The 25,437-nt window shown below is 54.7% G+C and overlaps 1 protein-coding gene across 2 annotated transcripts in view; it reads left to right on the top strand.

Moving 5' to 3' along the window:
* Window positions 1-12,899, top strand: part of KCNK3 (potassium two pore domain channel subfamily K member 3) — a 40,104-nt gene extending 27,205 nt beyond the window's left edge. The window contains exons 2-3 of one of the 2 annotated variants that reach the window (XR_009521481.1): window positions 8,572-9,888; window positions 12,797-12,899. Coding sequence is in view for 1 of the 2 variants with exons in the window: in XM_060026965.1 (XP_059882948.1) it covers window positions 8,572-9,494 (923 nt within the window). In the remaining variant the exon portion in view is untranslated. Of the gene's footprint in view, window positions 1-8,571; window positions 11,951-12,796 lie in introns of those variants that run through there. The other variant, XM_060026965.1, reaches the window with a different exon arrangement.
* Window positions 12,900-25,437: the final 12,538 nt, after the last annotated feature.

The raw sequence follows: 25,437 nt of genomic DNA, 5'->3' as shown, positions 1-25,437 counted from the left end.
CCCTATTGGCGAACATTTGGACTGTTTGCAATTTTTCACAATGAAAATGCTGCTATAAACATCCTTGTTCATAAATCTTTGTTCCGATCTCTGGTTATTTTCCCGGGAGAGATTCCTAGAAGTGGCATTGCAGGGTCACGGGCAGACACACTTTCAAGGCTCTTGAGGCATATCGTGTAGCTGCCTTCCTGAGAGAGTCTGCCCGTCCCCCTCCGCCCCTCATTTGTGCGCATGCCCGTTGGCCTCGAGTTAATTTCCTCTGCCCCTAACATGCCACGTGTCTTCCTAGCATTGTGTCTTTGTTTCAACAGCTCCCCTCCGTCAGAACCCTGCATTTCCCACCCATCCTTTAGAGCTCGGGGCAAATACCACCTCCTCCACGTATCCAAACTGAAGTTCTCCACCACTAGCCCTCCCTCAGGTCCTGTCTTAAATTCTTCCTAAAACTTTTCCTACCTTTGCCTAGCATCTTAATAATTTGTGTAATAACAACCTCTTCTTTGGGCGGGGCATTGAAGTTTTCAAAGTGCTTCCACTGAGATGTTTCATCTGATTCCCTTTCACATGGAAAGTGTTTTGTGGTCAAGGACTGTGGTTTGATCATCTGGGTCTACTTCCCCTGGCCGCATCACCCACCTCAAGTCTAGCCCAACCTCAAGCTAGCCCTTAATTTACTGGAAGTTTACGACAGCCTTCACTATTCCTAGTCCTACCAGAACAGATTTCAGAGGGCTCCGCTCTGCAGCGAGGACTGAGCTAGATCAGAACGCCCTGGATTTCAGTCCTGGCTCTGTCCCTGCCCCTCTCTGGGCTTCAGTTTACCCATCTATAAAATGAACGAGTTGAACTACATAGTCTCCCATACTCCAGGATAGATGGCTCCCGCGGCCCCTGGCCCCAGGCACCCAGAGCAGCCCTGGGGTGCCTGCGAGGGCCCCTGTGCAAAGCCAGCCTCTGGGATAGGCCAGAGGGAGCTGGCCAGGGAGGCAGGCCTGGCTCCAGGCCAGGCTGTGTCTGCAAACACTGACCTTGGCTGCCGCGGGGATTTTCCATGACACCAGCACCACCCCCCTCAGCTCCCCCTAATCCCATGTGGGCCTGGGGAGGGCAGAGGAGGGGGGCTGTCCTACATCAGAGAACCCTGAACCGGAGTTATAGGGGCACCTGCGGATGGAAGAGAGCTAAAAGAGAGACAGAGGAGAGGGCAGTGGGCCGCCACGTGGGAAGCTGGGGAGGAAGGCAGGGGGAGGGGGACGACCATGGTGGGGAGTGGGGACAAGAGCTGGAAGAGGAGCCGGGAGGATGGGAAGAGAGGATCTGGAGAGGGGCAGGGCCGGGGGGGGGGGGGGGGGGCGGGGGGCGGTGCTGTGCCTCCGAGCTGTCCTTCCCAGGCGCTCTGGCCTGGAGGGGGACAAACTCCAGACCCAGTTCTGCACACTGGTCCCTCCTGCCAACCCAGGTCCTTGAGGCCCCAGTGGTTTCCCAGGCCTAGCTCAGGCCTTGGCCAGGACCGGGGACAGCAAGGGATTCCTTCTGGGCCCTAAGGCTGATTTCATTTTGCAGAGTCCTGGGGGCCACAGGGAGGGCAGGAGCTATGAGTCACAAAGGGCCCTCCTCTTATTCCCCACCCCACCCCCACCCCACCCCTGCTGCCGCCGACTGCTGGGTGTCTAGGGGAAGTTTCTCTCATCCACATCTCATACTTCTGGGCTGTCTGGGCTGAACAGCGTTATCTGAGCAGCTGCACCCACCCGGCCTTGTGCCGGACACAGGGGACTTGCAGGCCCTCCGGGGGCTCAGAGCCCTGCAGAGCTCCTCTGCAGAAATCCAGGCCTGAGCGCGAGGCAGAGGGAGAGGTCCCTGCAGCTTTGGGGAGGTGCTCCAAGGTTCTTGGAAAAGGCAAGGTCTGAGCTGGATCCTGCAGGATGGAAGGAGAGGGCCTGCGCTCCCCTCCCCATCTCCACCAAGCTGGGCAGCCTCTTTCTTCCCTCCCTCCCAGGGCCTGGGCCAGCTTCCTTCCGCCTGCCTCGTATCCTTTAACACACCAATTAGGTCCCTGCGGAGCCTCCGGTCCTACTTCCTGGCTTCTCACTGCTGCCACCTCCAGATCAAGGGGGCGGCTCCCTGTCTGTGCCTCAGGGTCCTCCGTGGACCTTTCTGAGGTGCCCTCTGCAGGCCCAGCAGGAGAGCTCAGCCTCCTCTGGGGGTGCCTATGTCTCACAGCCAGTCCCCTGGAGCCGCCCCATCTCCCTCAAACCCCGAGTCCTCTCCGGCTGCCCCACCAGACCCAGACAGCATGCTGAGGTCACACCCCCTCCCCAGGTGCAGCTTTGCATCAGCCCAGCTTGGTCCAGAGCGCACAGCCTCTGGGTACCTCTGGCCACGGGTCACCTCATCCATCTTCTCTCAGGGCAAACATTAGCCCAGCCAGGGCCATATTTACATTAGATAACTAGGTCTGCGGGGAAACCAAGAAACAGGTTGCAGCTAGGCATTGCCAAGGGCTGTGTGTTTCTAATCTACGGAAGGGCTGGGCCAACCAGAGACGGGACACCAGAGAATCTCAAAGTCAGAGACCGGGAAGAAGGACTTTAGAGTTCTTGTTGCTACAGAGGAGCGTTTCCCAAACTGTGCTCCAGGGAACACTTGTCCAGCAATATGCACTGTGAGAGAAGTGTTCCAAGGTCATACTAGCAGGAAAATTTAAGCACATTCTCCCAACTTCAACTGACCTTGCTCTTGAACACGTCTGTGGCTCTGATGAAGCCTCCACTTAAATCAGATGACAACAAATGCAGTTGAATTCAGCATTCCTGCAATTTCATTTAACCAAGCAACACTTTTCTCATCCAACAGTTATTAATAGTACATGAAATTGGTATTCCAGGAAATTACCTTTGGGAAACACTGATCTCAGAATGTCAGTGCTGAAAGGAACTTTAAAGACCATCTAATTTTGATGTTCCCCAAAATATTCATACTAATGATTAATATTTATTGATCCCAACATCCTAAGCATTTTAAGTCAACTAACTCGTCAAATCCCCAGAGCCACTCTATGAGGTAAGTGCATCATTATTCCCATTTTACAGATGAGGAAACTGAGGCGCTTAGAAGATTAAGTAACCTGGCCAAAGCTGAAAGCTGTTTGACTCCAGAGTCTGTTCTCACCTATACCACTAAACTGCAGAGATCCCCGTGGAAAGTAGAAGTATCCATTTTCAGTATTTCAAAAGCATAATAATAAAGTTCAGTCTCAGAATCAGTTATCCCATGCTAATCAGAAGTTCTGACTGGGAAATGAGTTCCTAATTAATTTTGATGGGAAAATAATTCATTTTTTCACAATTATCTATGCAGTGCCTATTCTAGGTAGTAGCTACACTGTACTGATCAACATATTATACTTCATATGTAAAATATTTAAAAATTTAGACTGTATGAATGGGTGTGGGTGAACAAAAAAAACAAAAAAGGCATCCATAGCAGGGGGAAAAGGTGGGAACCCTTTATCTTGTCCTGTCCTTCCATGTCACAGATGAGGAAAATTGAGCCCCAGAGAGGAAAAGGGACTTGCCCAAGGCACAAGCTGGTTATGATTAGGGCCAGGTCAGACCCCCAGATCTCCCGCTTCCTAGTCCCAAGCTCTTTCTTCCACCCAAGGCTGTGGTCAGCTTTCTAACTTTGTGGCCAGCTAGGCCAGGGGTAAGAGGTCAGGCACTCAAGCTGGCAGGTATGTGAGGTCAATGGGAACAGTCAGCTGAGTTCAATCCAGCCAAGGCCATGACCAAGGGCTCAGACTGATTATTTGTGCTTCGACTAGAAGGAAATAGTCCACAGAGAGAAAAAGTTCAGTAAGAGGGAGGGATGGCCCCCCAACCCTCTGCATCTCCCTGGAAGACAGAGCTTTGGCCAGTTTCTGAGGCCCTTGGTGATGTTGGGAGGAAAATAGAAGAACTAAGGCCCCGGGGCTCCCATCCCACCTAATTTTTCCTGCTGTCTCAAAATATTCATAATTAATATTTATGTCCAGCCATATAATTTTTAAATCTAGCCACTTGGCTTCCTCAGGTAAATTCTATGCTCCAGCCAGGTTTCTAGGCCATCTCCTAGCTGGGTTGCTCCCAAGCAGGGGCTGCTGGGCTCTGGTTGAATGAACAGGGCAACCTTGGTTATACTGAGCCATAGGGCAGAGGACAAAGCATTGAGTTTGGAATGGAATATCCCAGGTTATAGTCCTGGCTCTTCCATTCACTAGCTGTGTGATCTTGAGCAGGTCACTCTCCCTCTCTGGGCCTCTGTCGCCTCATCTGTACAATATAAGGACTGGACCATATGGTCAGTAAGGACCTTTCTGGCTCTGAGCATATGGTGGATTCAGGAAGGGTAGCTGGGAGAAGAGGGGACAGGAACAGCCCCAGTCAGCTCTGAGAGGCAGGGTCGAGAGTCTCAGGGTCAGGGCGTGAGTTCTGGCTGGTCGGTCCATCACGTATTAGGAGGGAGGATCCTCAGAGAATCAGCCCCGGAGCGTAGCCTCTGTGTATGTCAGCAACACACAAGGACAGATGGAGCGCCTCATCCTGAGATGCGCAGGGCTGGACAGGAAGGAGAAAACGGGGACTCCCTTTGCCCCCTCTCCCTGGTAAAAACCAAGCCTGAGCACTGGGCAGGCGGCAGGCCTGCTGGCAGGCCGACAGGCCTTGCCAAACTCCCAGTTACTTCCCAGAAGTTCCAGGGCCCCCTGGGAGTGGCTCCACCCCAGCTGGCGCCCCTCCAAGCTGGGTGCCCACGTCAGCAGGTCCTCCCAGCTCCCTCGCCCTTTCACCCAGTGACAATAGAACAGGCGAAGGGGCGGGGGCATGCTGACCCTAGGCCCGATGCTTGGAGAAGCATCTGAATGCCTTGGCGTTGCACCCCTGTTGCCATTTCCGCCCCATCCAGCTCAGGGCAGTGGCTGAGACGAGGCTCCAAATGGACTGCTCTCCTCTCGGGTCTCAGTTTCCCATCCTGATCGCCTTCCTGGGTGATAAATTGGCTCTGAGGCATCAGAATGAGCGATGAGTCAGAAAGTCTAGTGGCCTTGGCCAACTCACGAGGCTCCTCCAGCTTTCATTATTCCAACTATAAAGTGGAGATAGTCATAATAACGACCTTGCAGCAAGTGTTAGAGAATTAAAGTTAAAAATGTATCTGAAGGATAAGATGTGCAGCCTCAGCGTGTGGTAGGAAGTGAGGGTGGGCCCTGGAGGGCACCAGACCCCAAAGGTGGGGCAACACTGCACAGGACAGTGGCCGTGGCGGAGCATGAGACTTGGGGCCGGGGGGCTCTGTGGGCAGCCCACAGCGGGTAGTGAGGCTGCCAGGCCGGCAGGCACTCGGTTTTCCTAAAGGATGGTGGACCGGAGGGCAGTTACAGCTTATGAACAGACACAGGTGAGATGCAATGGTGGTGAGAGGGGGTCATTTTCCCTGACGCTGGGATGTAGTTGCCTGACCCCATCAGGGACTGCCTGCCGCTCAGGACTGCACTTTCAGGCCGACTTTCCCCTGTGAGTCCCCTCACTGCTCCTTCTGTCGTGAACTCCACAGGTTCCAAAGCACTTTTACGTCCAGTCTCTCCTTTACTCCTTTTTTTGTTTTTTTGTCTGCGCCATGCGGCTGGCAAGATCTTAGCTCCCTGACCAGGGATCAAATCTGGGGCCCTGGCAGTGGAAGTGTGGCGTCCTAGCCACTGGACCGCCAGGGAATTCCCTCTCCTTTACTTCTGACAGCAGCTCTGGCAGTGGTGGCCGGGGTGGGGATTAACAGCTGTAGCTCAACCCCGCAGAGTGCAGAGCAGACGAGAGAGGTCCAAAGAGGGGAACGGATTTGCCTAATGTCACACAGCCAGCCTGTGGTCAAGCCGGGGCTGGTCCATGCCTCCCTATCCCTGTTCAGCCGTGGCCACAGTGCTGTGCCCTCCCCCGCATCCTATGCTGCGCAGGCCTGGGGGACAGGGAAGGGCAGGATGATGAGCTGCTCTGACTCGGAGCCTGCCCAGCTGTCGAGGTGAGCTGTGGTCTGGCTGCTGTGGCCGAGCTGGCGGGCACAATCTGTTCTCACCCTGCTGGGGTGCAGACGGGCCAGGCATGGCAGCTCAAGAGCTCAGCTATCCAGGCCCCTGGCAAAGGGTGACACAGTCACCAGCTAGAGGCCACGGTCAGGGAGCAGGGGAGCCCATTCTAAGGGCGGCCCACAGCCTCACATACCCCAGCAGCAGTCCCCCGACCTCCCTGAGCTTTAAGATTCACATGGCTTTAGGCTGACAGAGATGCCAAGCTTACTGGAAATGAGCCGTCTGCCAGCCTAGGTGGTCTCTTGGAAATATGAGGGAAACCTGGCCCTGCATTGTGAGCTGTTACTGAGCTGCTACTGAGCGCTTCATATGTACAAGACTCCGTGCTAAGTGTTATACACATTATCTCACCTATTTCTCCCCAAAAGTCCTGTGATGCAGGTGCTACTTATGAGCCCCATTTTACAGATGTGGAAACTAAGGCTCAGAGAGGTTTTCTTTTTTAGAAAACACACAGTCCATGGCAGAGTCAGGATTTGAATTCAGATCCCATACCAAAGCAGACGGCATCCTGCCTTGCCATCAATTCAACAAACATATTTTGGGCATAGCCCATGGTCATGGCTGGCAGTGAGTGGGGGGGGGAGGTAGGGAAGAACATGACAAAGTCCAGCAGTGCCCACCCCCACCCACCCCAAGCTAGTATTTAGCGTACATATGTATTTACAGTTGGGGGACCTGAGTGACAGAGTAGGGGATGGTGGTAGTACTGGCCCTGGACTTCAAAGCTGAACATTCTCAGGGCCACTCAAAGCAGGGATCACTTCCAGCTGTGAGCAACCCAGGATGGCTGCAGAGAAGAAGCAGCATTTTTAAGTTTTTTGGTTTTTTTAATTTTTTAAAATTTATTTTATTTTTGGCTGCATTGGGTCTTTGTTGCTGGGCGCAGGCTTTCTCTAGTTGCGGCGAGCAGGGGCTACTCTTCGTTGCAGTGCTCGGGCTTCTCATTGCAGTGGCTTCTCTCGTTGCGGAGCACGGGCTCTAGGTGCTTGGGCTTCAGTAGTTGTGGCATGCGGGCTCAGTAGTGTGGCTCGTGGGCTCTAGAGCGCAGGCTCAGTAGTGGTGGCGCACAGGCTTAGCTGCTCCGCGGCACGTGGTATCTTCCTGGAACAGGGCTCAAACCCGTGGCCCCTGCATTGGCAGGCAGATTCTTAACCACTGTGCCACCAGGGAAGCCCTCAGTTAAGTTTTGATAAGGCTTTAAAAGGTGGGAAAAATGGAAAGCATTACTTTATTATAATAATCCTGTTAATAAAAGTAATAAATATCTTAATAGCTCAGTGAAGGAAGCAGGGCCAGGACCAGCAGACATAATTTTACAAATGAGGAAACATGCTCAGAGAGGGGGAGTAATTGGCTCAAGGTCACACAGCCACTAGTGACAGGGCCAGACTTGTGCCTAGGGCTTCTGAGTTCCCATCTAGGGTCCTTTCCTCTCTAGGTCTCCAGGCAGAACTCTTGACTTAGGCCATGTGACGGTTGGCTCAGAGGGAGGCTTTGCCTCTGCCTGGCTCCTGGCTGGGTGAGGGCTGAGGGGCATGGCTGGGCGTGATAGGGTTGAGACTGTCTGACTGGTGATAGCAACACCTGGAAGGACAACCAGGGCCCTTGCTTTGACAAAGGCAATGCCACATCCCCATGAGGAGAGACCCTACATTGGGGCCAGGCATAGAGGATGATCCCAGGGCCCCACAGAGGGTTTGATGAGGACTCTGGAGCACTGATTCATGGGGGGAGGGCACTGTCTCCTTTCTCCTCCTCTGACACGGGTGGGCCAGCTGCCTCTGGGAGACTGGTGGGCCCCAGGGGCGAACTACCCCCATAAGCTTTGGCTGGAAGCAAGGAAATCATCAAGGACCCCCAGGGTCCCTCCCTTCACACTGAATCACAGGATGCAGGACTCATTCAGTCCAACCTCCACCCCTTATAGTCAAGGCAACCGAGGCCCAGAGAGGAGAAGGAACAAGTCCAAAGCCCACAGACACTAAACTAGAATCCAGGTATCCCAGCTGACTTGCCAGTACTGTTTCACGCTATCCACGCTGCCTCTAGACTAAGTTCCCAACAGCAGCACGAGTCAGCTCCTATTCTGGGTAGAGAAAATGGTCAGGTCTTTGAAGCCAAACAGACTCTAATTCAAACGCACGTTGCTCTGCCTCCAAACAGTGTGACCCCGGAAAAGTCACTTAACCCTCCCTGCTTCCTCTTTCCTTCCTACCTACCCCCTGGAGTGGTCATGATAGTAAATGAGAAATCATCAGCAAGGAACTAGCACAGTGCCTAGGGACAAGGATGCACCCATAACGGTGAGTCGCCTTCTCTTTGGCCAAAGGAAAAAGAGGCCAGACTCTGCGAGGCTGGGGAAGGAGAGGGGAGAGTAGGGGGAAGGGAGGCAGGTTTCTGGAAGGGCAGCCCCTTAGCACGTGTTTGATCTCCTCTTCCCCTTTTTCCCCCAGGCTACGGCCACGCAGCGCCCAGCACCGACGGCGGCAAGGTGTTCTGCATGTTCTACGCCCTGCTGGGCATCCCGCTCACGCTGGTCATGTTCCAGAGCCTGGGCGAGCGCATCAACACCTTCGTCAAGTACCTGCTGCACCGCGCCAAGAGGGGGCTGGGCATGCGGCGCGCGGACGTGTCCATGGCCAACATGGTGCTCATCGGCTTCTTCTCGTGCATAAGCACGCTGTGCATCGGCGCCGCGGCCTTCTCCTACTACGAGCACTGGACCTTCTTCCAGGCCTACTACTACTGCTTCATCACGCTCACCACTATCGGCTTCGGCGACTACGTGGCGCTGCAGAAGGACCAGGCGCTGCAGACGCAGCCGCAGTACGTGGCCTTCAGCTTCGTCTACATCCTCACGGGCCTCACGGTCATCGGCGCCTTCCTCAACCTCGTGGTGCTGCGCTTCATGACCATGAACGCCGAGGACGAGAAGCGCGACGCCGAGCACCGCGCGCTGCTCACGCGCAACGGGCAGGCGGGAGGCGGCGCCGGCGGCGCGGGCGGCAGTGCGCACACCACGGACACCGCCTCGTCCACGGCTGCGGCAGGCGGCGGCGGCGGCGGCGGCGGCGGCTTCCGCAACGTCTACGCCGAGGTGCTGCACTTCCAGTCCATGTGCTCGTGCCTCTGGTACAAGAGCCGCGAGAAGCTGCAGTACTCCATCCCCATGATCATCCCGCGGGACCTCTCCACGTCCGACACGTGCGTCGAGCAGAGCCACTCGTCGCCGGGAGGGGGCGGCCGCTACAGCGACACGCCCTCGCACCGCTGCCTCTGCAGCGGGGCGCAGCGCTCCGCCATCAGCTCCGTGTCCACGGGCCTGCACAGCCTGTCCACCTTCCGCAGCCTCATGAAGCGCAGGAGCTCCGTGTGAACGCCTTGCGGGGCCTGGAGCACCTGGGAGCGCGGGCGGGGCGGGGGGCTCCTGCCCGGAGGAGCAGCGGGGTCGGCGAAGAGACCGCCCCAGCCGCCTTTGGCGCCCCTACACCCCTTACCACCCTCCCCCCGCCCCCCATCTCCGACTGTGCCTGCTTGCACCAGCCGGCAGGAGCCGGGGCTCTGAGGACCCCTGGAGCCCGCATCTGCGCCCTGCAAATTCCGAGAAATGTGAAACTTTGGGGGGGGGGGTGGTCGGGGAGGGAAGGCAGAAGCTGGGAGCTTCCCATCCCTTTGGAAAAATAAGGAGCTCCCCAGTTCGCAGAGGCCCTGCTGGTAACCAGACCATCACCCCTCCCCCTGTCCCTTACGGAGGGAACTTCGTGTTCCGTGTAAGTTTGCATCTCTATTTATACCTCTGTCCTGCCAGGTCTCCCACGTTCCCTTGGCTCCAAAAGTCAGGGTGTCTTTGTCGAGGTCACCCCACACAGTCCCACTCCCCTTCCTCATCCCCAGCTGTGTCTCCCAGTCTCCCACTACCTTTTGTGTTGTTTTGCATGGCTTTGCAGTTATGGAGGAAATGGAAACCCAGCAGTCCCTAAAGCTAGTCCCCAGAGGGCAGGCAGATGGAAGCAAGGACAGGCAGGCTGCAGAAGGGGTGGAGAAGGGAAGGGGGAGGCAGGGGTCCAACAGTCTGCAGGGTGGTCCCCTTGGTAGGTGAGAGCTAACTGGCCTCCAGTCACATCCTCATGTGGGGCCAGAGGGAGTCCAGCCTTCCAGACACTGCCCTTGAAATCAAACAGAAAACTTCCTCCTTGCCATCACTGGCCGCTGCTGCTAATAACCGACTCTTAGATCCGTGAAATGAGTTTGAAAACCCTGTCCTGACTACCCATTCGTTTGATTCTCACCACACCCCAGTTAGGTCACCAGGGCAGGAGTTGTCATGCCCATTTTACAGATGACACTGAGACCCAGACAGGTGACATGACTTGCCCAAGGTGACACAGGTAGCAAAAGGCAGAGGGGAGCAAGAACCAGGCTGTTTGTTCTGAGCCTAAGTGCTCTTTCTTTCGACTCCTCTTCCCGCTCTTTGAAAGCAAAGTTCCCAGCCTGCACACCCTGGCGTTGCGTGGGCAACTGGGCCTTAGACCAGAACCAGAGCCCAGGACTGAGCCAGTGCTGGGCTCAGCCGCTCCTCTGCTTGGCCACGAGGCAGGGCTCTCAGTGGGCTGCTGAAGCAGGGTAGGACCACTCAGTCAATGAACTTCCTACTTACAAACAGGGGAGTCCTTAGGGCCAGATAAGCGGAGCTGGGGCTGACAGCAGAAAGGCCAGGAGCTGGAGCTCTAGGAGTTGGGGAATTGGGCAGAGCAGCCTAGAGAGCTGGCAGGCATATCCTCCTGGGACGTGAACCCTGACCCCACAACCAGTGTTGGTGCCTGTGTCCCAAGTAGCTAGAGATAAGCCATAGCTGCAGCAAGGAACGCTCCTCCCAGGTGTACCCCCTGCCTACCCCACCTGCAACCCAGAAGCCCAGGTACAGAGCAGCAGTTGGAGGTGAGAGCCTGGGCTCCACGGTCAGGGCCCAGAGCTAGAGCTGGGACCATGACTCAGACAGCATCAAGGGATGGGTGAGGGGCCGCTCCGCCTCCAGCTGCCCCCTCTTACTGTTCCCGTGTCAGCTCCTTAACACTGCTGAGCGAGGCCAGCCCTGGCATTCAGGGAAGCTGTAGTGGGGGCCCCCAGGGGGATCAGCCTCAGCCCCACCCTGACCCTGCGCTCCGGCCTCTGGGCACCACGGGAGGGAAGTCTGGCCTGGCCTGTGTGTGAATGCCGTGTCAGTGTGGAGCGTCCTGGCTGCCCAGGTGCCACAGAGAGCAGGGCCCAGGAGCCGGGGCTGCCCTCTGTGTTTATGTTGGGGTGCCTCTGTCCGGTGTGCGACCCTGCCCTCGAGGGGTCCTGTCCCGTCAGTCCCAAGGGAGCCACGACCAAAGTTGTAGGGAGATGGTGGGGAGGGAGGCCGAATGGCCCTCGCAGAGCACGGCAGACTGCTCGGTCTCCGGCCAGGTCTTTCCTAGGGAACTGGAAGGCCGGTGTTGCTTCTCCCTCACCCCCTCCCACTGAAGGCAGCCTTTCTGCTTCCCCAATGCCTTATGCCTGGGCACACTGCCACAGAATATGCAATACGTGTGGGTGACATGCCCCTGCGCCCACACCCTCACCCCGGGCAGCCCCTGGACCCCACAGGCCGCAGCTGCCACGGCCTCCCTTCAGCCCCTCCTGCCTATCTGTCTTCACACTGAGAATGGCGCCTAATAAATGCTGTCCATGGAGACCAGGGTCAGGCTCAGCTGCCGCTGTCATCGTGTACCCTTGGCACTGCCAGGGAGTGGCCACTCCCCCTCTGCGGTCTGAGGACACACCCAGCAGACGCAGCTCAGGGGTGAGATACATTGCGGGCACCTCTCTTCCAGGTACATTTTCCTCTGGGTGTGGAGGGACAACACAGCCTGGGACTGGGCCCCAGAGCCCAGGATAGACCCGGAAGCAGATGCATCCTGCAGTGGTGCTAGCGCCTGGAATCAGCGAGCCAGTGGCTTCCAGGTGCCACTGAGTACGATCCACAGTGGCCTTTGACCCCCCAACCCATGCCTGTCTCCCCGTCTGTCTTTCTTTCATGAAGCAATACTCAACCCCTACTACAGCCAATGCATTCTAATACTTTCTATTCTAGTTCATGTTATAAAATGCTGGTCACAACCCACTAAATTGATTTCTCTCCCCACTAATGGTTTGCTCCCTGCAGATTGAAATACACTAGAGAAATAAAGGCAGTGTGGGTAAGGCTGCTTTGTCCCAGTCCTCCCACCCACCCACATAGGTCAGTTGAAAAATACAGAGAGAGACCTATTTACTGGGGATCCAGGGGTCGAAGAAAGAAGTGGTGGCACATGCAGGAGGCAGGACACGGCCAAGCCTTGTGTGACGGCGCTCCTGGCTGCTCCTTGCAGCTGCAGGCAGGCCCCTGGGACACACTGATTGGCCTTCGGCCCTGGGGGTGACCACGGCATAACCGGCCCTGAGCTCCCCTTGGCTCACCGCACCCAAGACCACCTCATCAAAAGCCAGGGCTTCCTGCCCACGGCCTATCTGCCTCTGTCTTTCTTAGAAGAGCTAAGTTAAACGATGTCATTTTTGAGGTCAGCAGTGGCCAGTCCAATATCGCTTTGACTTTCCTAGGCAGTTCCTACAGGACATAAACTTGCTGATGCTTGCCCTCCTTTCTTCATTGCCTAGGGTGAAATAATCAGAAGTCGAAGGAATTCCCCAAGGGGCTGCAGTCATCCCAGTCTTCCGAGGGGTGATCAGAATCGTGGCTGCAGTGACCTGCACCCCAGCCCCTGCCCACAGCTCCTAATGGCTCAGAATTGCCCTTGGTCCTACCGTGGGCTCTTTATCTCCAGGTGATGCCATCCCCACCCTCCTCACTTCCACACAGCCTCTGAGGCATCCTGCACTAAAAAAAATATATGTACAGCAAAACAAAAATAGAAAACCAGCACCCCAGAGCGGGGTGTGGTATAAATATACCAAGACTCTGACTGAAGTGGTTCCTCTGCGCCAGCCTCAGATGGAAACAGAAGCTTCCTGGGAGCTGAGAGAGAAAAGGGTCTGCAATGGAACGCTTCCCAAAACGTGTCCCATGCTATACCTTGTGGCGAAAAGAGTTCCTTGGTCAGATACACTGCACACATCGCTCAAGTGTGGAGCTTCCCGAGACATCTTAGCCCAGTGAAGGTTCTGAAAAGCCCAACGGCAGACCCAGCTGTTTACCTGTGCTTAGACTCACAGCATTGCCCAAAATCACTCCCAGCACCAGCCCTTCTGTTTGCACGACGTCTCCTCACACCCCGGGTCCCACAGAGCACGCTTTGGGAAACGCTGATCTAGTGAAACCTGTCTGATGAAGAGAGACGTTTGATCCTACCCCCTCAATAAACTCCAAAAGGAGCTGAGCTTATAAGTCCCTCTATAACTGAAGGCCGTGACATTATGAAATACCTGTTTTATTCCCTATTACACGTTAGCTCAAACCAAGGCTCGGAGTAGCTCACTTGCCAAGATCAGGCGGTGGGCTGGTGGCAGAGTTGGGATTTGAGCCCAGGCCCGATGACTCCGAGGCGTAAGCTCTCAGCCACCTTGCTGCGTCCTGTCCCCAGGTGGTCCACGTCTTCAGCAAAAGTTTGGTGGAAGCCGCAGAGCTGTTTAGGACGTGTCATTTCTTATTCAGAATCTTGGTGAGTGGGGAGCCTATAACCTAAAAATGTCTCCCTTCAAAGATGACAGGTCCTGAGGCAGCCAAGAAATTCTGTCCCATCTTCAGTCCCCGCATCCCATAGATAGGACCATTCAGCTCTTTCTTTCTTTTAGCTTCACTACAACTTATCTCAGGAAGCCAAGGGCAGGGAAGGGATGTCTAGGGCCAGGGAAGAACTTCAGAACAGACACACTGTCAGAGGAAAAAAGCAACAGCCCCACCTCAGGGCACACCTCGCCGTCTGCACTGAGTAGCATGACGCTTAAGCCCCCCTGTCTCTCCTGAAGCTGGGTTCAGCCTAGAAGGCTGAGACTTCATTTCCCTAGGGGCCTCTGAACAGCCCAGTCTGTAGTGGACACGGTCCCCTCCTCTTGCCCAATGATGCTGGGACAACAGCCTCAGGCACTGCCATCACCTCGGTCAAAGTTTGCAAAGCATCACACGCACGCACACACACACACACACACACACGCACACACACACTCCTCTAGATTTGTGGTCCGGCTCCTCTTTCTCAGAGGAAGCAATTTTGGTTCAGAGAGAGGAAGTGAGATGCTCAAGGTCAGGAGGCAAGATAGCGGTGTAGCCAGGATTGGTATCCGATAGCCTCGCTTTCCACACTTCCTCCCCACACACCCACACAGAGCAGAGGCCCAGCCTTCTCTGACTCTGATTTCAGATGAAAGCTGCTAATTGCTAATCTCTGAGGTTGAGTCACTCTCACTCATGCTGGAAATTTCGCACATCTACATCTGGACACACACCAGGAGACGCACAGCCCCGCCCCTCACTCACCCAGCTGCAGGGGAGGGCCTTGTGGGTAATGCCACCCTTAGGACGGGGGCTGTGATAGAATTGACTCCATGATCTTCTCTGGCCGTGAACTCCCCGAAAGTCCACGCTAAAGGCGTTTTCCATTTACAAAGCCCTCTCACTTCATTCTCTCGTTGGTTCGTTGGACAACTCTGTGATTTAGGTGAGAATTAACGCTCCCATTTTACAGATGACAGAACTAAAGAAAGACTTGAGGTCCTGAGAGCCGGCACTGTTCCACATTCACTTCCATATTGTTGATGGTTGTGCCGGGCCACAGCTCCCTGTGTGCCCCAGTACCTCTGGGCCCCAAGTGTCCCCCACAGTGTGCCAGGCTGGTTCCCATGGGTTGGGGAGGCCCAGGTGGATGTGACTCACAGAACCTATTAGCAGAAGGAGACAAGGAGTCATGAACGTTTTACCCACTTCACCATGAGCCCTGAGCAACTTTGTCCAGAGCCATGGACTTTGGATTAAGGGCAGCACAATGCCCTTAATAACAAGCCCCGCCCTTCAGCTGGAAGGGCCATAAGATCCCCGGGAGAAGGTCGTGCCTTTGACCCAGGCCAAGTCCCTAAGTCAACACTCTTCCTCCCTGAAGAGGGAACACGTGAACAGGTCCTCCCTGACTACAGAGTATTCTGGTCTGACTACCGGATCAGAGTGGTAGGAAGAAGGCCCACAGCCCTGGGCTTGTTCTGGACCCAGCATCAGGGTTTGAGAGGTACTGTCCTTCCAGATTGCACAGGTCCAGCTGGGGAGACTGAGGGTGCCGCTGGGGCAGGGAGCCTGGCCTGGGCTGTGTTGTGCTTGGGCCTCACCTTTGTCGTAAAAACTCTCATTCTGCCCTTATTTCAGGCCACCAAAACTTCTAAGGAAACTTTTGGCTGCCAGAAGTACTGTGCCAGCCTCTCTCCAAAGGTAAAGGACATGCCAGAGAATCAAGAGTGTGTTCATTATTGAGCACCTACTGTGTGCCACAGACTTTACAAATCTCACAACCACCCTGTGAGGCAGGTGCTGTTACCCTCATTTTGGTAGATGAGAAAGGTAAGACTCAGAGAGGTTAAGTGACTTGCCCGAGGTCACACAGATAGTAAGTGGCAAAGCCGCACCCAGGACCCTCTGGCTGTAATGCTCAGGCACTTTCCAGGGCACATCCGTGCCTGGAATACATCTAGCCCAGCCTCCCCACAAAATAAGAACTGCCTCAACATCTTCCCTACCAGGCCATACAGCCTCGGTTTACAGGACCCTTGCTCTCCGAGGCCGCCCCTTCATTCACTGAAAAGCAGCTCTAATGACCACATGGAGACGTTGACCATATCCTTTCTATTGAGACAAGAACTGCTTCCAGTTCTGGCTGTGCCTTCTGGAGCCACAGGGAGTAATTCCGTCTGTTTCGGGCATTGCTCTAAAGGATTCAAGATGGCTCCCCACGTAGACAGGTACCTCTAAGTCTCCTCCAGGTTAAATGTCCTATTCTTTCAGCCACACCTCCATAAACAGTACATCTAGACCTCTCACAGCCCTCCTCTGGAAGAGCTTCAGGTTACTTCTTCCCCAGGAGTTTGATCCCTCATGTGTGGTCCAGCTGCACAGAGGTGACGAGCGTCCCCTCCCTTGCTCTGGATCTTCCTATTAACGCCGCCTAAGAGCACATCTGACACATGGACAGCCGCCTCACGCTGAGCTTGCAGCCCAGCAAAACTTTCCCGGAGCTTGTCGTGTGAACCACTGTGACAGACACTACTGGTTACCTGATCAAGGGCCATCCCTGCGCCCTTCTGCCTTGATGGCAGAGGGAGACATTCCTCAGGTGCTGACCCTCCCTCAACTCCTGTTCCAGGAAATAAGCCAATCACGGTGACCTCAGGCAGCTTTCCAAAGACTGAATTAGTACGAGTGTGTTCCATTCTGGTTAATGGGTTCTTCAGAGAAGTCTGCTGGGGGCTACTACGAGAGGCTTTCCTGAAAGAAATCACAAGGGAGGAAATGCCACTCTACTTTGACTGGAACTTGCCAGGTCTATGTGTGATGCCTGGAATAGTGACAGCCATGAGAGAAGACATCGTGGGCACAGTGGGGATGGCAGAAGGAGAAGGTGGAGAGCTTATTTGTCACTGTGACAGTGAGCGGCCCCTGGAACCCCTGACCTCAGGCCGTCTCGTCACAGGAGACAAAAAGTGTAAGACCCAGATGGGTTTTCCATTACTGGCAGCTGAAAGCCCCATGGCCCTCAGGCTCCTGCAACAGGATTATTGTACTGTCTGAACCTGGTGGACCCCAAGGGAGAAATGGCTTTGTTCTTCCTCCCTTCACGGCCTTTAGCAACACTAGCTTGAGCTCCCATTCCTGTCTCTTAAATATCAGCTGGGGCTAATCCCAGAGCTTTGTGGTCGCTCTTGGGTATAAGGAAGTCCAGGCCAGTCTAGTCCAGTTTAAAACTTTAATCTCAGATCCATTTTAATGCTCATATTCTCCCTGTTCCCAGAATAGACCATCCTTCAGCCGAAGGGACTTAGAAAGGGGAGGAGGCATGCTCTTCTCCCCAGCCCCCTCCTTCTATTTCTGGCCCTTCCACAGTCTCAGGCTGGGGAGAGGAATTAAAAAGACAATGGAGGAAAAAAAAAAAAAAAAAGACAATGGAGGGACTTCCCTGGTGGCGCAGTGGTTGGGGGTCTGCCTGCCGATGCAGGGGACACGGGTTCGTGCCCTGGTCCGGGAGGATCCCACGTGCCGCAGAGCGGCTGGGCCCGTGGGCCATGGCCGCTGAGCCTGCGTGTCCGGAGCCTGTGCTCCGCGGCAGGAGAGGCCACGGCAGTGAGAGGCCCGCGTACCGCAAAAAAAAAAAAAAAAAAAAAAAGACAATGGAGGGACTTCCCTGGTGGTCCAGTGGTTAAGATTTTACCTTCCAGTGAAGGGGGTGCAGGTTCCCTTCCTTGTAAGGGAGCTAAGATCCCACATGCCTCATGGCCAGAAAACCAAAACATAAAACAGAAGCAATACTGTAACAAATTCAATAAAGACTTAAAAAAAAAAAAAAAGACAATGGAAGCCCTCCGTGTGGCCTGGCTCCCAGTGCTGGCTCTCCAGGGTTCGGTGTGGGGTTTTCAGAACCCACACAGGAGCCTCTTTGTCACCCTGTTCCACGGAGGGGCAACCCAATGTCCCCACAGGCTCTAGCCCGTGGGGGTCCCCCCGCAGCCTCCTCTGGCCCCGCAGCCTTGGGCGGAGCACTGTAAAAATCCAAAGGTGGCCCAGCCAACTTCTAGTGTCCACTTGGTCCACAGGACACTCCCACATCCTGACCATGCCAGTCAGTGGGAGTACAGACGGCCCCCAGGAACCCCTGCCACCCCTCCCCAATGCTCTTCACCCTTGTTCAAATAAGCAGAAGATGGAGCAGCAAGTTTATATCTAAGGAGACATCCAACCTGGGAAGAAGATGCTGTCTCCCCTTCTGGTAGTTTCAATGAGGGATTTCCGGGAGCCCGCTGCCCCAACCTGGCTAGGCTGCAGAGGAGGGAGCCACAGCGCTCTTCCCCCAGATTGACAACTCAGAGCTAAAGTGATTCTCCCTCCTCTCTCTGATGTCCTGCTTATTTATCCAGGCTGGGGAAGACTGAGGACATCTCTTTGCCCTTGAGTGTGCATATGCCAGGTAGCAAATGCCAGGGTAAGAGAAAAAGTCAATGCCTGTTATGTACCTTTCAAGCCAGATCTTTCCTGAGAGGTAGCTGAGCAGCTGCTTTTCTTTTTTTTGTGTGTGTGGTACGCGGGCCTCTCACTGTTGTGGCCTCTCCCGTCGCGGAGCACAGGCTCCAGACGCGCAGGCTCAGCGGCCATGGCTCACGGGCCCAGCCGCTCCGCGGCATGTGGGATCCTCCCAGACCAGGACACGAACCCGTGTCCCCCACATCGGCAGGCAGACTATCAACCACTGCGCCACCAGGGAAGCCCTACTTTTCCTAATGTCAGTGCAAGATCTTGCTGACTTAGCGCTACTAGAATCTCATCTGGTTGGTTCCAGGCTTTTGATGATGTTCTGAGTGTTGAAGCCTGGTTCCACTGTTAAATCTACTCCCGCTCTCTCCCAGCTCTGTGTCACCCACAGATTTGATAATCCAGCTTTCTGTGCCATTATTCAAGCCTTTGATGAAAATATCAAAGAGAACAAGACCGAATAGAGGATCCTTAATTTAGGACGACATTTATTCCAGCATGTTCTTGGTGAACTGTTACTGGCTCCAGCCACTTACCACTTCCTTTTATCTGTGCTCTAAAACTGTCTGTTTAATCAACGCTCACAGGTGATGAGGCTCCAGTCCATAGCTCTCCAGTCTCCCGGGATGTCAGTGACCTGGGCTGGGGATTTGGACTTGCTGAAAATAGCAGGTGCTTCCCCGCCTAGCTCAGCCTTCACCCTCTTCCCCCCTCCTCTTCCCCCCTCCCTCCACCGACTCGTTTGGGCATCATCATTGAGCTCAGCTCTGCCCAGCCACACCCCAGCCCCAGCCCCAGAGCTGAGCACCGCCCGTTCATCCCCTTCCCGGCTCAGACTCAGCTCCTCTCTCAGGCAACTGGTCTGTCCCTGAGGTGGGGGTGGGGGGGTGGGGGGGCGGGAGGGCAGTCACTGGAGTACTCAGATGACCTTAAGTGTTGAGCTCTGCCACAGGAAGCTGCTGACGTCCAGGACCCTGAGGTCAGCTGGGGCTGGGGTGGGTGGAGCACAGAACATGTATTAAGCAAGCGCCAGGAGCTGGGCTAGATGTGTTACCAGAACCTCATCACAACCCTCATCACATCAACTGTCTCCATCCCCTGGGTGAGGAGAGGAGGTGAGGGAGGCCACACCATTTGACTAAAGACACCCAACCAACCAGTAAGTGGCAGAACCAGTTTCTGACCCCGAGGCTGTGGTTCCACCTTCCAAACTGGCCACCATACCCTCTGGGTAGCTGTGCTGCTCTGTTTTCTCACCTTCCCAGATTCCCTCCCAGGCAGTTAGGGACCGGCTGCTGCTTCAGCAGCCTCTGGAAGACAGGGTAAGCCTGAGCACAGCCCTCCCTGAGCCCCCGGGAGGGAGTAGCACGTTGAGGGCAAGAGGAGGGCGGAGGAGGGGGGAAGAGGGGGAGAGGGGGAAATCAGGCTGCAGGGAAACGAGTCCAGTGTTCCCAAGACCTGACTGATTTGGGATTAATCTTCCAGATCTGGCACCACAGATGCGATAGGAATCTGCTGCTGCCCCGCCCCTCCAGCCCATCGCTGGCGGAACAGATGGGCTGACCCCTCCCTGGGGTCTAAGTAGGGCACTGCTGGGGCTGCTGGGAGGCAGGGAGGGAGCCAGTGAGCCGGGCAGGGAGAACAGGGGCAGACCTAGCTCCACCTCCCCTGCCCGGGCCCCCCAGCTTCCAAGGCGGGTAGACCCTGAGGGTCCGCTGTCTGCTGCCAACAGTGAGTGGGGTTGCCACAGGAGGCAAAGACTCTGGTCCCTGGAGCAGAGCCTGGACGAACACTGCAGGGGATTCATGCACAAGTCAGGCAGTCCTTTCTAATTCCAAAGTCCTTCACCTGAGGCCACTGGAACGGAGGAGGAACCGGAGCTTCCTCCTCGGGGCTCTGGAGCAAGGCTTGGGCAGCGCTGTGCCCAGAGCACCCTGGTCCTAACCAGGCCCAGACTCTGCGCGGGCCCTCCCATCACCATGAGCACAGTGGGGTGGAGCAGGCCCTGGGAGGCCGGGACAATGCAGACACGTAAAGACAGCAGCTGTCAGGGCTGGAGGCACCTTAGGACCCATGAGTGCTCTTTACGTTCCAGAAGCGAACGCTGAGGCTCGGCGAGGAGAGGGTCCTGCACACAGGGAGTGGGTAACAGAGCCGGGGGGGCTGCCAGCTCCCGAGTAGTGCTCCTTCCCTATCAGCACAAGCTGCCGAGCTTTATTTGTAACAGCAAAACCCAGGAACAACCCAGACGTCCACCAGCAGGTACATGCATAAACCAACTGGGCATTTCCACGCCGAGAACTAGTTACCACTCAGCAACAGGAAGGGATGAACCAGTGATACGTGCAACGTGGATGAGTCACAAAAGATCACAGAAGTCAGACAGAGAGGACACACTGTAGAAGTCCATCCATTTAAAACTCTGGGAAGTGTAAACTGGTCTAGAGGGACAGACAGCAGATCGATGGTTTACAGCGCCAGGAGGGGCACTTTAAAAAGGGGCACAGGAAAGATTTGGCGTGAGGGGTATATTCACGGTCTTGATTGTGCTGTTGGTTTTGCAGGTATGCACACATGCTGGGGAGGGGAGGGGGCTGATGCGGGCCGGGGAGGGGATGGACATGGAGTAGAGCTGGCCCTGATGGAGCCTGGAAGGAAGGCTGGGATGTAGCAAATGGCAAAGGCACTGCAGAGGCAGGAGCTTGAATGAAGGCTCAGACAAGGCAAGGCTCTCAGAAGGATCCAGAACAATGGGAAGAGCCCAGGGCTGCTTGGGATGGGGAGGGCGTGGGGCTGAGAGGGGAGCTCTGTGTCCATCTCCTTCGTGGTTATATCTCTGGAGCCTCACAGGTACCTACACTTAACAGGCATCAAAAGATGGTTGTGGACCTGTGGAGGGAGAAAGAAGAGGGGAAAGAGGAGGAGAGTGGAAGAGGGACCCTGGATGCATCCACCAGGCTGGGGTGTGTGGGTATATTATTCCACAGGCAGCAGGGAGCCAGGGCAAAGGAACAATGCATGTAATTTAGAGTTTCAGAAAATATGCCTGGCAGCAAAGTACAGGGACCTCCACTCTGTCCTGACGGATGCAACTGCTCTCTGGAAGGACTGCTCCATCTCTGTACCAGCCTGGACAGGGGAGTGGCAGGGCACATAGCAGGCTCTTCTCCAAGAGCTGGGAGGGCCTGGGATGCCCCAGCTGCTGCTTCCAGAGCTGAGAACAATTTACTCCCCTCGCCAGCCAGGGAGGCCAAGGAGGACCTGTGGCACAGCTAGGAAGGGGGAAGATTTTCAAAACCCTGTGATGGAATCTCCCTGGCTTTCCCCGGCCTCATGTTTCACAGGTGCTCCCAACCCACAGATCAGATCCTCCAGCGGCAGCAGTAGCCCCAGCAGCCCTGCCTCCAGGGCAGGAAGGAGGAACACAGGCCTGTAGGAGTGTATGAGGCCAGGAGGGGCAGGCAGGTACCACATGTCCACTTGGCTCTTCCACAACCCAGCAGCTGAGGAAACTCAGAAGACCCAAGTCCCTCCCCCAAGAGACCACCTCCCCCAGGGCCAGCTCTGGGCTGGGAGTAGGGATGGGCAAATGAATGGGCTTCCGGGATGTTGGGCCAGCTGTCTGCCTGGACCAGACTGCTGTCATCCTGTTTTCAATTCAAGCACCAAAAATGAATAGCAGCTACCTGGGGTGTTAAGATGAACCTTGTTAACTTTGTTCAACCTTGTTCACCTTGAACCATCTTAACCTTGTTCATCTCAACTGTGCATCACTGCACAGTTGACCCCTTCATCTCCTCCCTGAACCTGCGAAGCGGTCCAACTCTACAAATAAGGGTTGCATGCTTCAGCTAGGCCTGTGGACTTGTCTAAAGCACCACAGCTAAAACGCTTAGGAGGAGGGAGCTTCAGCTTCCAAGCCAACCTCAAGAAGGGCCCAGAAAGCATGAGGACAGGATGGATCTTTACGAGGAAATTTACAGACAGCCCAGGGCAGGACCAAACTGTCCCAGCCTCATGGGTCTGCCATTACGGAGAGGCCCCAAAGGGACCACCTTATCCTGCCCTTCAATTTTGTAAATGAGGAGACTCACTGCTGAAATAACGTGTCCATAGTCATACAAGGAAAGTGGCAGAGCCAGTCTCGGCCTGAAAGGCCTCTCTGGTTTTAACAATTGTGGAGAGCACTTCTCCCTTCCTTCCTGTCGGTTCATGGGGAAACATCTGACTCTCGCATGCGGACAGTGTCCCGTGTCACCAAGGATGCACTGGGAGCTGCCGGGGAGTCAGCGCAGGCCCAGGTCCCGTCTTCAGCAGAGCTGTAAAGCATCACAGGGGGCTTGCCTTTCCCTGCCTCAGTCTGCCTGGGGCAGAATTAATCACTGCACAAGATTTGACCAGAGTTAGAAGGAACCCCAAAGGCTCAACCTGCCTCATTTCACCCATCAGGAAACTGAGGCCTGAGAAGGACCAAGGAGGCGGTCACAGGAATCTGTACTTTCAGCAGCTCTGAACTGAGAGAATAAGAATCAGGGAGAGGCCCGGACCGGCTGGCCCAGGGGGTCCTTGGCAGGGAGAGGCTGTGTTTGGGCAGAGTTACGAGGGGCATAGGCTCACCCCATCCCCTGTTCCCACAGCACAGGCAGATACCCTGAAGCCTGTCCCCCAGGGGTCCATGGCCAGGTTAAAATTCTCTACTACAGGGAAAAGAACAGCCACGACTGTTGAATACCTACCAGATGCCAGCACTGTACAAGGCAGGAATCACTCTCCCCACTTTACAGATGAGCCAAGATTCAGGGAGGTTGAATGTTCTGCTCAAGGTCACACAGGTGGGAAGGAGCAAAGCCCGGACTGAAAATGCAGTGTCCTTCCCACTGCACCTCACTGCCCTCAGCCTGCGCCACGCTGCTCTTTGCTTCTGGAAGGAATTGCCCAAGCTCACCTGCTCAGCCAGCAGCCCTGAGATGGGGCCTCTGCGGTCCTTCAGCTGCCTCTCTCCAGCCCATGCTTCTGGGATCATTCAATGCTGACCCCCGGCCCTCGCCCCAGGGCCCCTCACACAGGAGTCCCCTCATCAGATGGTGTGGAGACAGCCCAGGCCAGCCAGGACCAACTCACCAGACCCACCCTTTGAGAATCTCCAAGCGATCAACTTGGGAATCTGCATTTTTACAGGAACCTTTTGGAAGCACTGTTTTGGAGAAAGAAAGTGAGAAAGGCTGGGATCTGCTGCTTTCAGTAAAGATCTCTCGCAGGTCTCCCTACGTTGGAGAAAGGAAAACCTATTTCCACTCGACTCTCTCAGGCCTAAAGCAAGCTGGTTGATTCCCCTTGGTGGAATCAAAGGCACCCCTTCTGGGAGGCACAACATCATGTGGTGAAAAACACCCCCATCGTGTGGGGAAAAAGGACGCCCCTTCCTCCAGGCACCTCCATAGCTGAGGGAGCCGCTCAGCGGGAAAGAAAGCTAGGAGGTCTGATGCCCCCGCCCACACGGTCACGTCTCACTCAGGAGAACACGTCCTCCCCTGACACACTTGCCCTGCCTGCCCCCTCAGGCTAAAACCCATCTCTGCTTTGATTCCACAGCCCATGCCCTTCAAGGCCGTCTGCCCCAGCCAAGGAATCCCTAAACTGACAGGGAGTCTGAAACCTTGTGCCAGGCCTGGGGTCCTGCCAACCTCTTAAGCAGTCTACTCTCCCATCGTGGCTGAGGACACTTGACTGGACCCTCCACCATTTGACCCCAAGAGAAGCTGAGTCCTCAGCCCCTCTTTTTGTTATTCTGCATCTCTCTGAATCACTTACCTTACAATGCCCAAGATACTCCTGGGGCAGATGCTTTTTGATGTTAAAGTTTCCTCACGTGACTCACAAACATTTTAAAAAGCTGGATGGGCCCCAGCCTCAGCATCTCTCCTTTAGCAGTAGGGGCAGCACACCATCTAGTGGCTGTGTGGTGAACCTCGTATTGGCCAACCTGCAGGGGCAGAGCCCAGGATCTGGGAGGCCCTTAGGTTGTCAGGTGGTCCAACTGAAGTTCAGAGAGGGGAAGTGACCAGCCTACAAGCACACAGCAAGTCAGTATTCAGTCCTTAGGACCATAACCCAGCTCTTGGGCAGCAAGACGGGGCTTCCCAAACTTCCCACACAGTTTCAGGGAAGCTGTGTGTCTGGGAGAAGGTCTCAATTCTGGTAGTTGTGAAAATGAAGTGTCCCGTTCACAGGTGCACCATCTTCCTGGTACTGCATCCTTTATTCTGTTTATCATTTTTGAATAGGTAAAGGTACATACGGTATGAAATCCAAAAGGTAGCAAAAGGGTATGTGATGAAAAGTGAGTCTTTTAGCCCTCTACTGCCAAATTCTGGGATTATCAGTTTCTACATGTCTGTCCAGAGTAATCTTTGTAATTTACAAAGATTTTTTTTGAACTTTTTTACACAAATGATAACTTTTCCTGCACAGGGCACTTAACAAGCTATCTTGGGGACTTCCCTGGTGGTCCAGCGGTTAAGACACCGCACTCCCAATGCAGGGGGCCGGGGGTTCAATCCCTGGTCAGGGAACTAGATCACACATGCCGCAACTAAGAACCTGCATGCAGCAACTAAAAGATTCCCCATGCCGCTACTAAAGATCTGCACACCACAACGAAGATCCCACAGGCAGCAACGAACATCCTGTGAGCCGTAACTAACCCGGCACAGCCAAATAAATAAATATTTAAAAAAACAAAACAAACAAACAAAAGGCATCTTGGAGATCACCGTACATCAGCATATAAAGAGCATCTTTGTCCCTTTGTATAGCCGCCCTGCACTCCCTGTGGGGTATATGGAGGCACCATTTAACTACTATACTTTCGATGGACATTTAGGTGGTTCCCAATCCGGTGCTTTAACAAACTCATACGAAAAATCCTTTAGAATAAATTCCTGGAAGTGGCATTGCTGGAATTATCAGCTGTGATTCATTTTGGTCTCATACAGCAGCAAACCCAATATCATAAGAGCTTAAATACTTCAGGCCAAAGATGATGTTATGAAATAAAGGCAAAGAGGAAAGATTTGAGAAT

This window comes from Delphinus delphis, chromosome 12 (genome assembly GCF_949987515.2).
Source record: "Delphinus delphis chromosome 12, mDelDel1.2, whole genome shotgun sequence".
Classification (NCBI taxonomy): Eukaryota; Metazoa; Chordata; class Mammalia; order Artiodactyla; family Delphinidae; genus Delphinus; species Delphinus delphis.
This window is presented reverse-complemented; position numbering and strand designations above follow the sequence as displayed.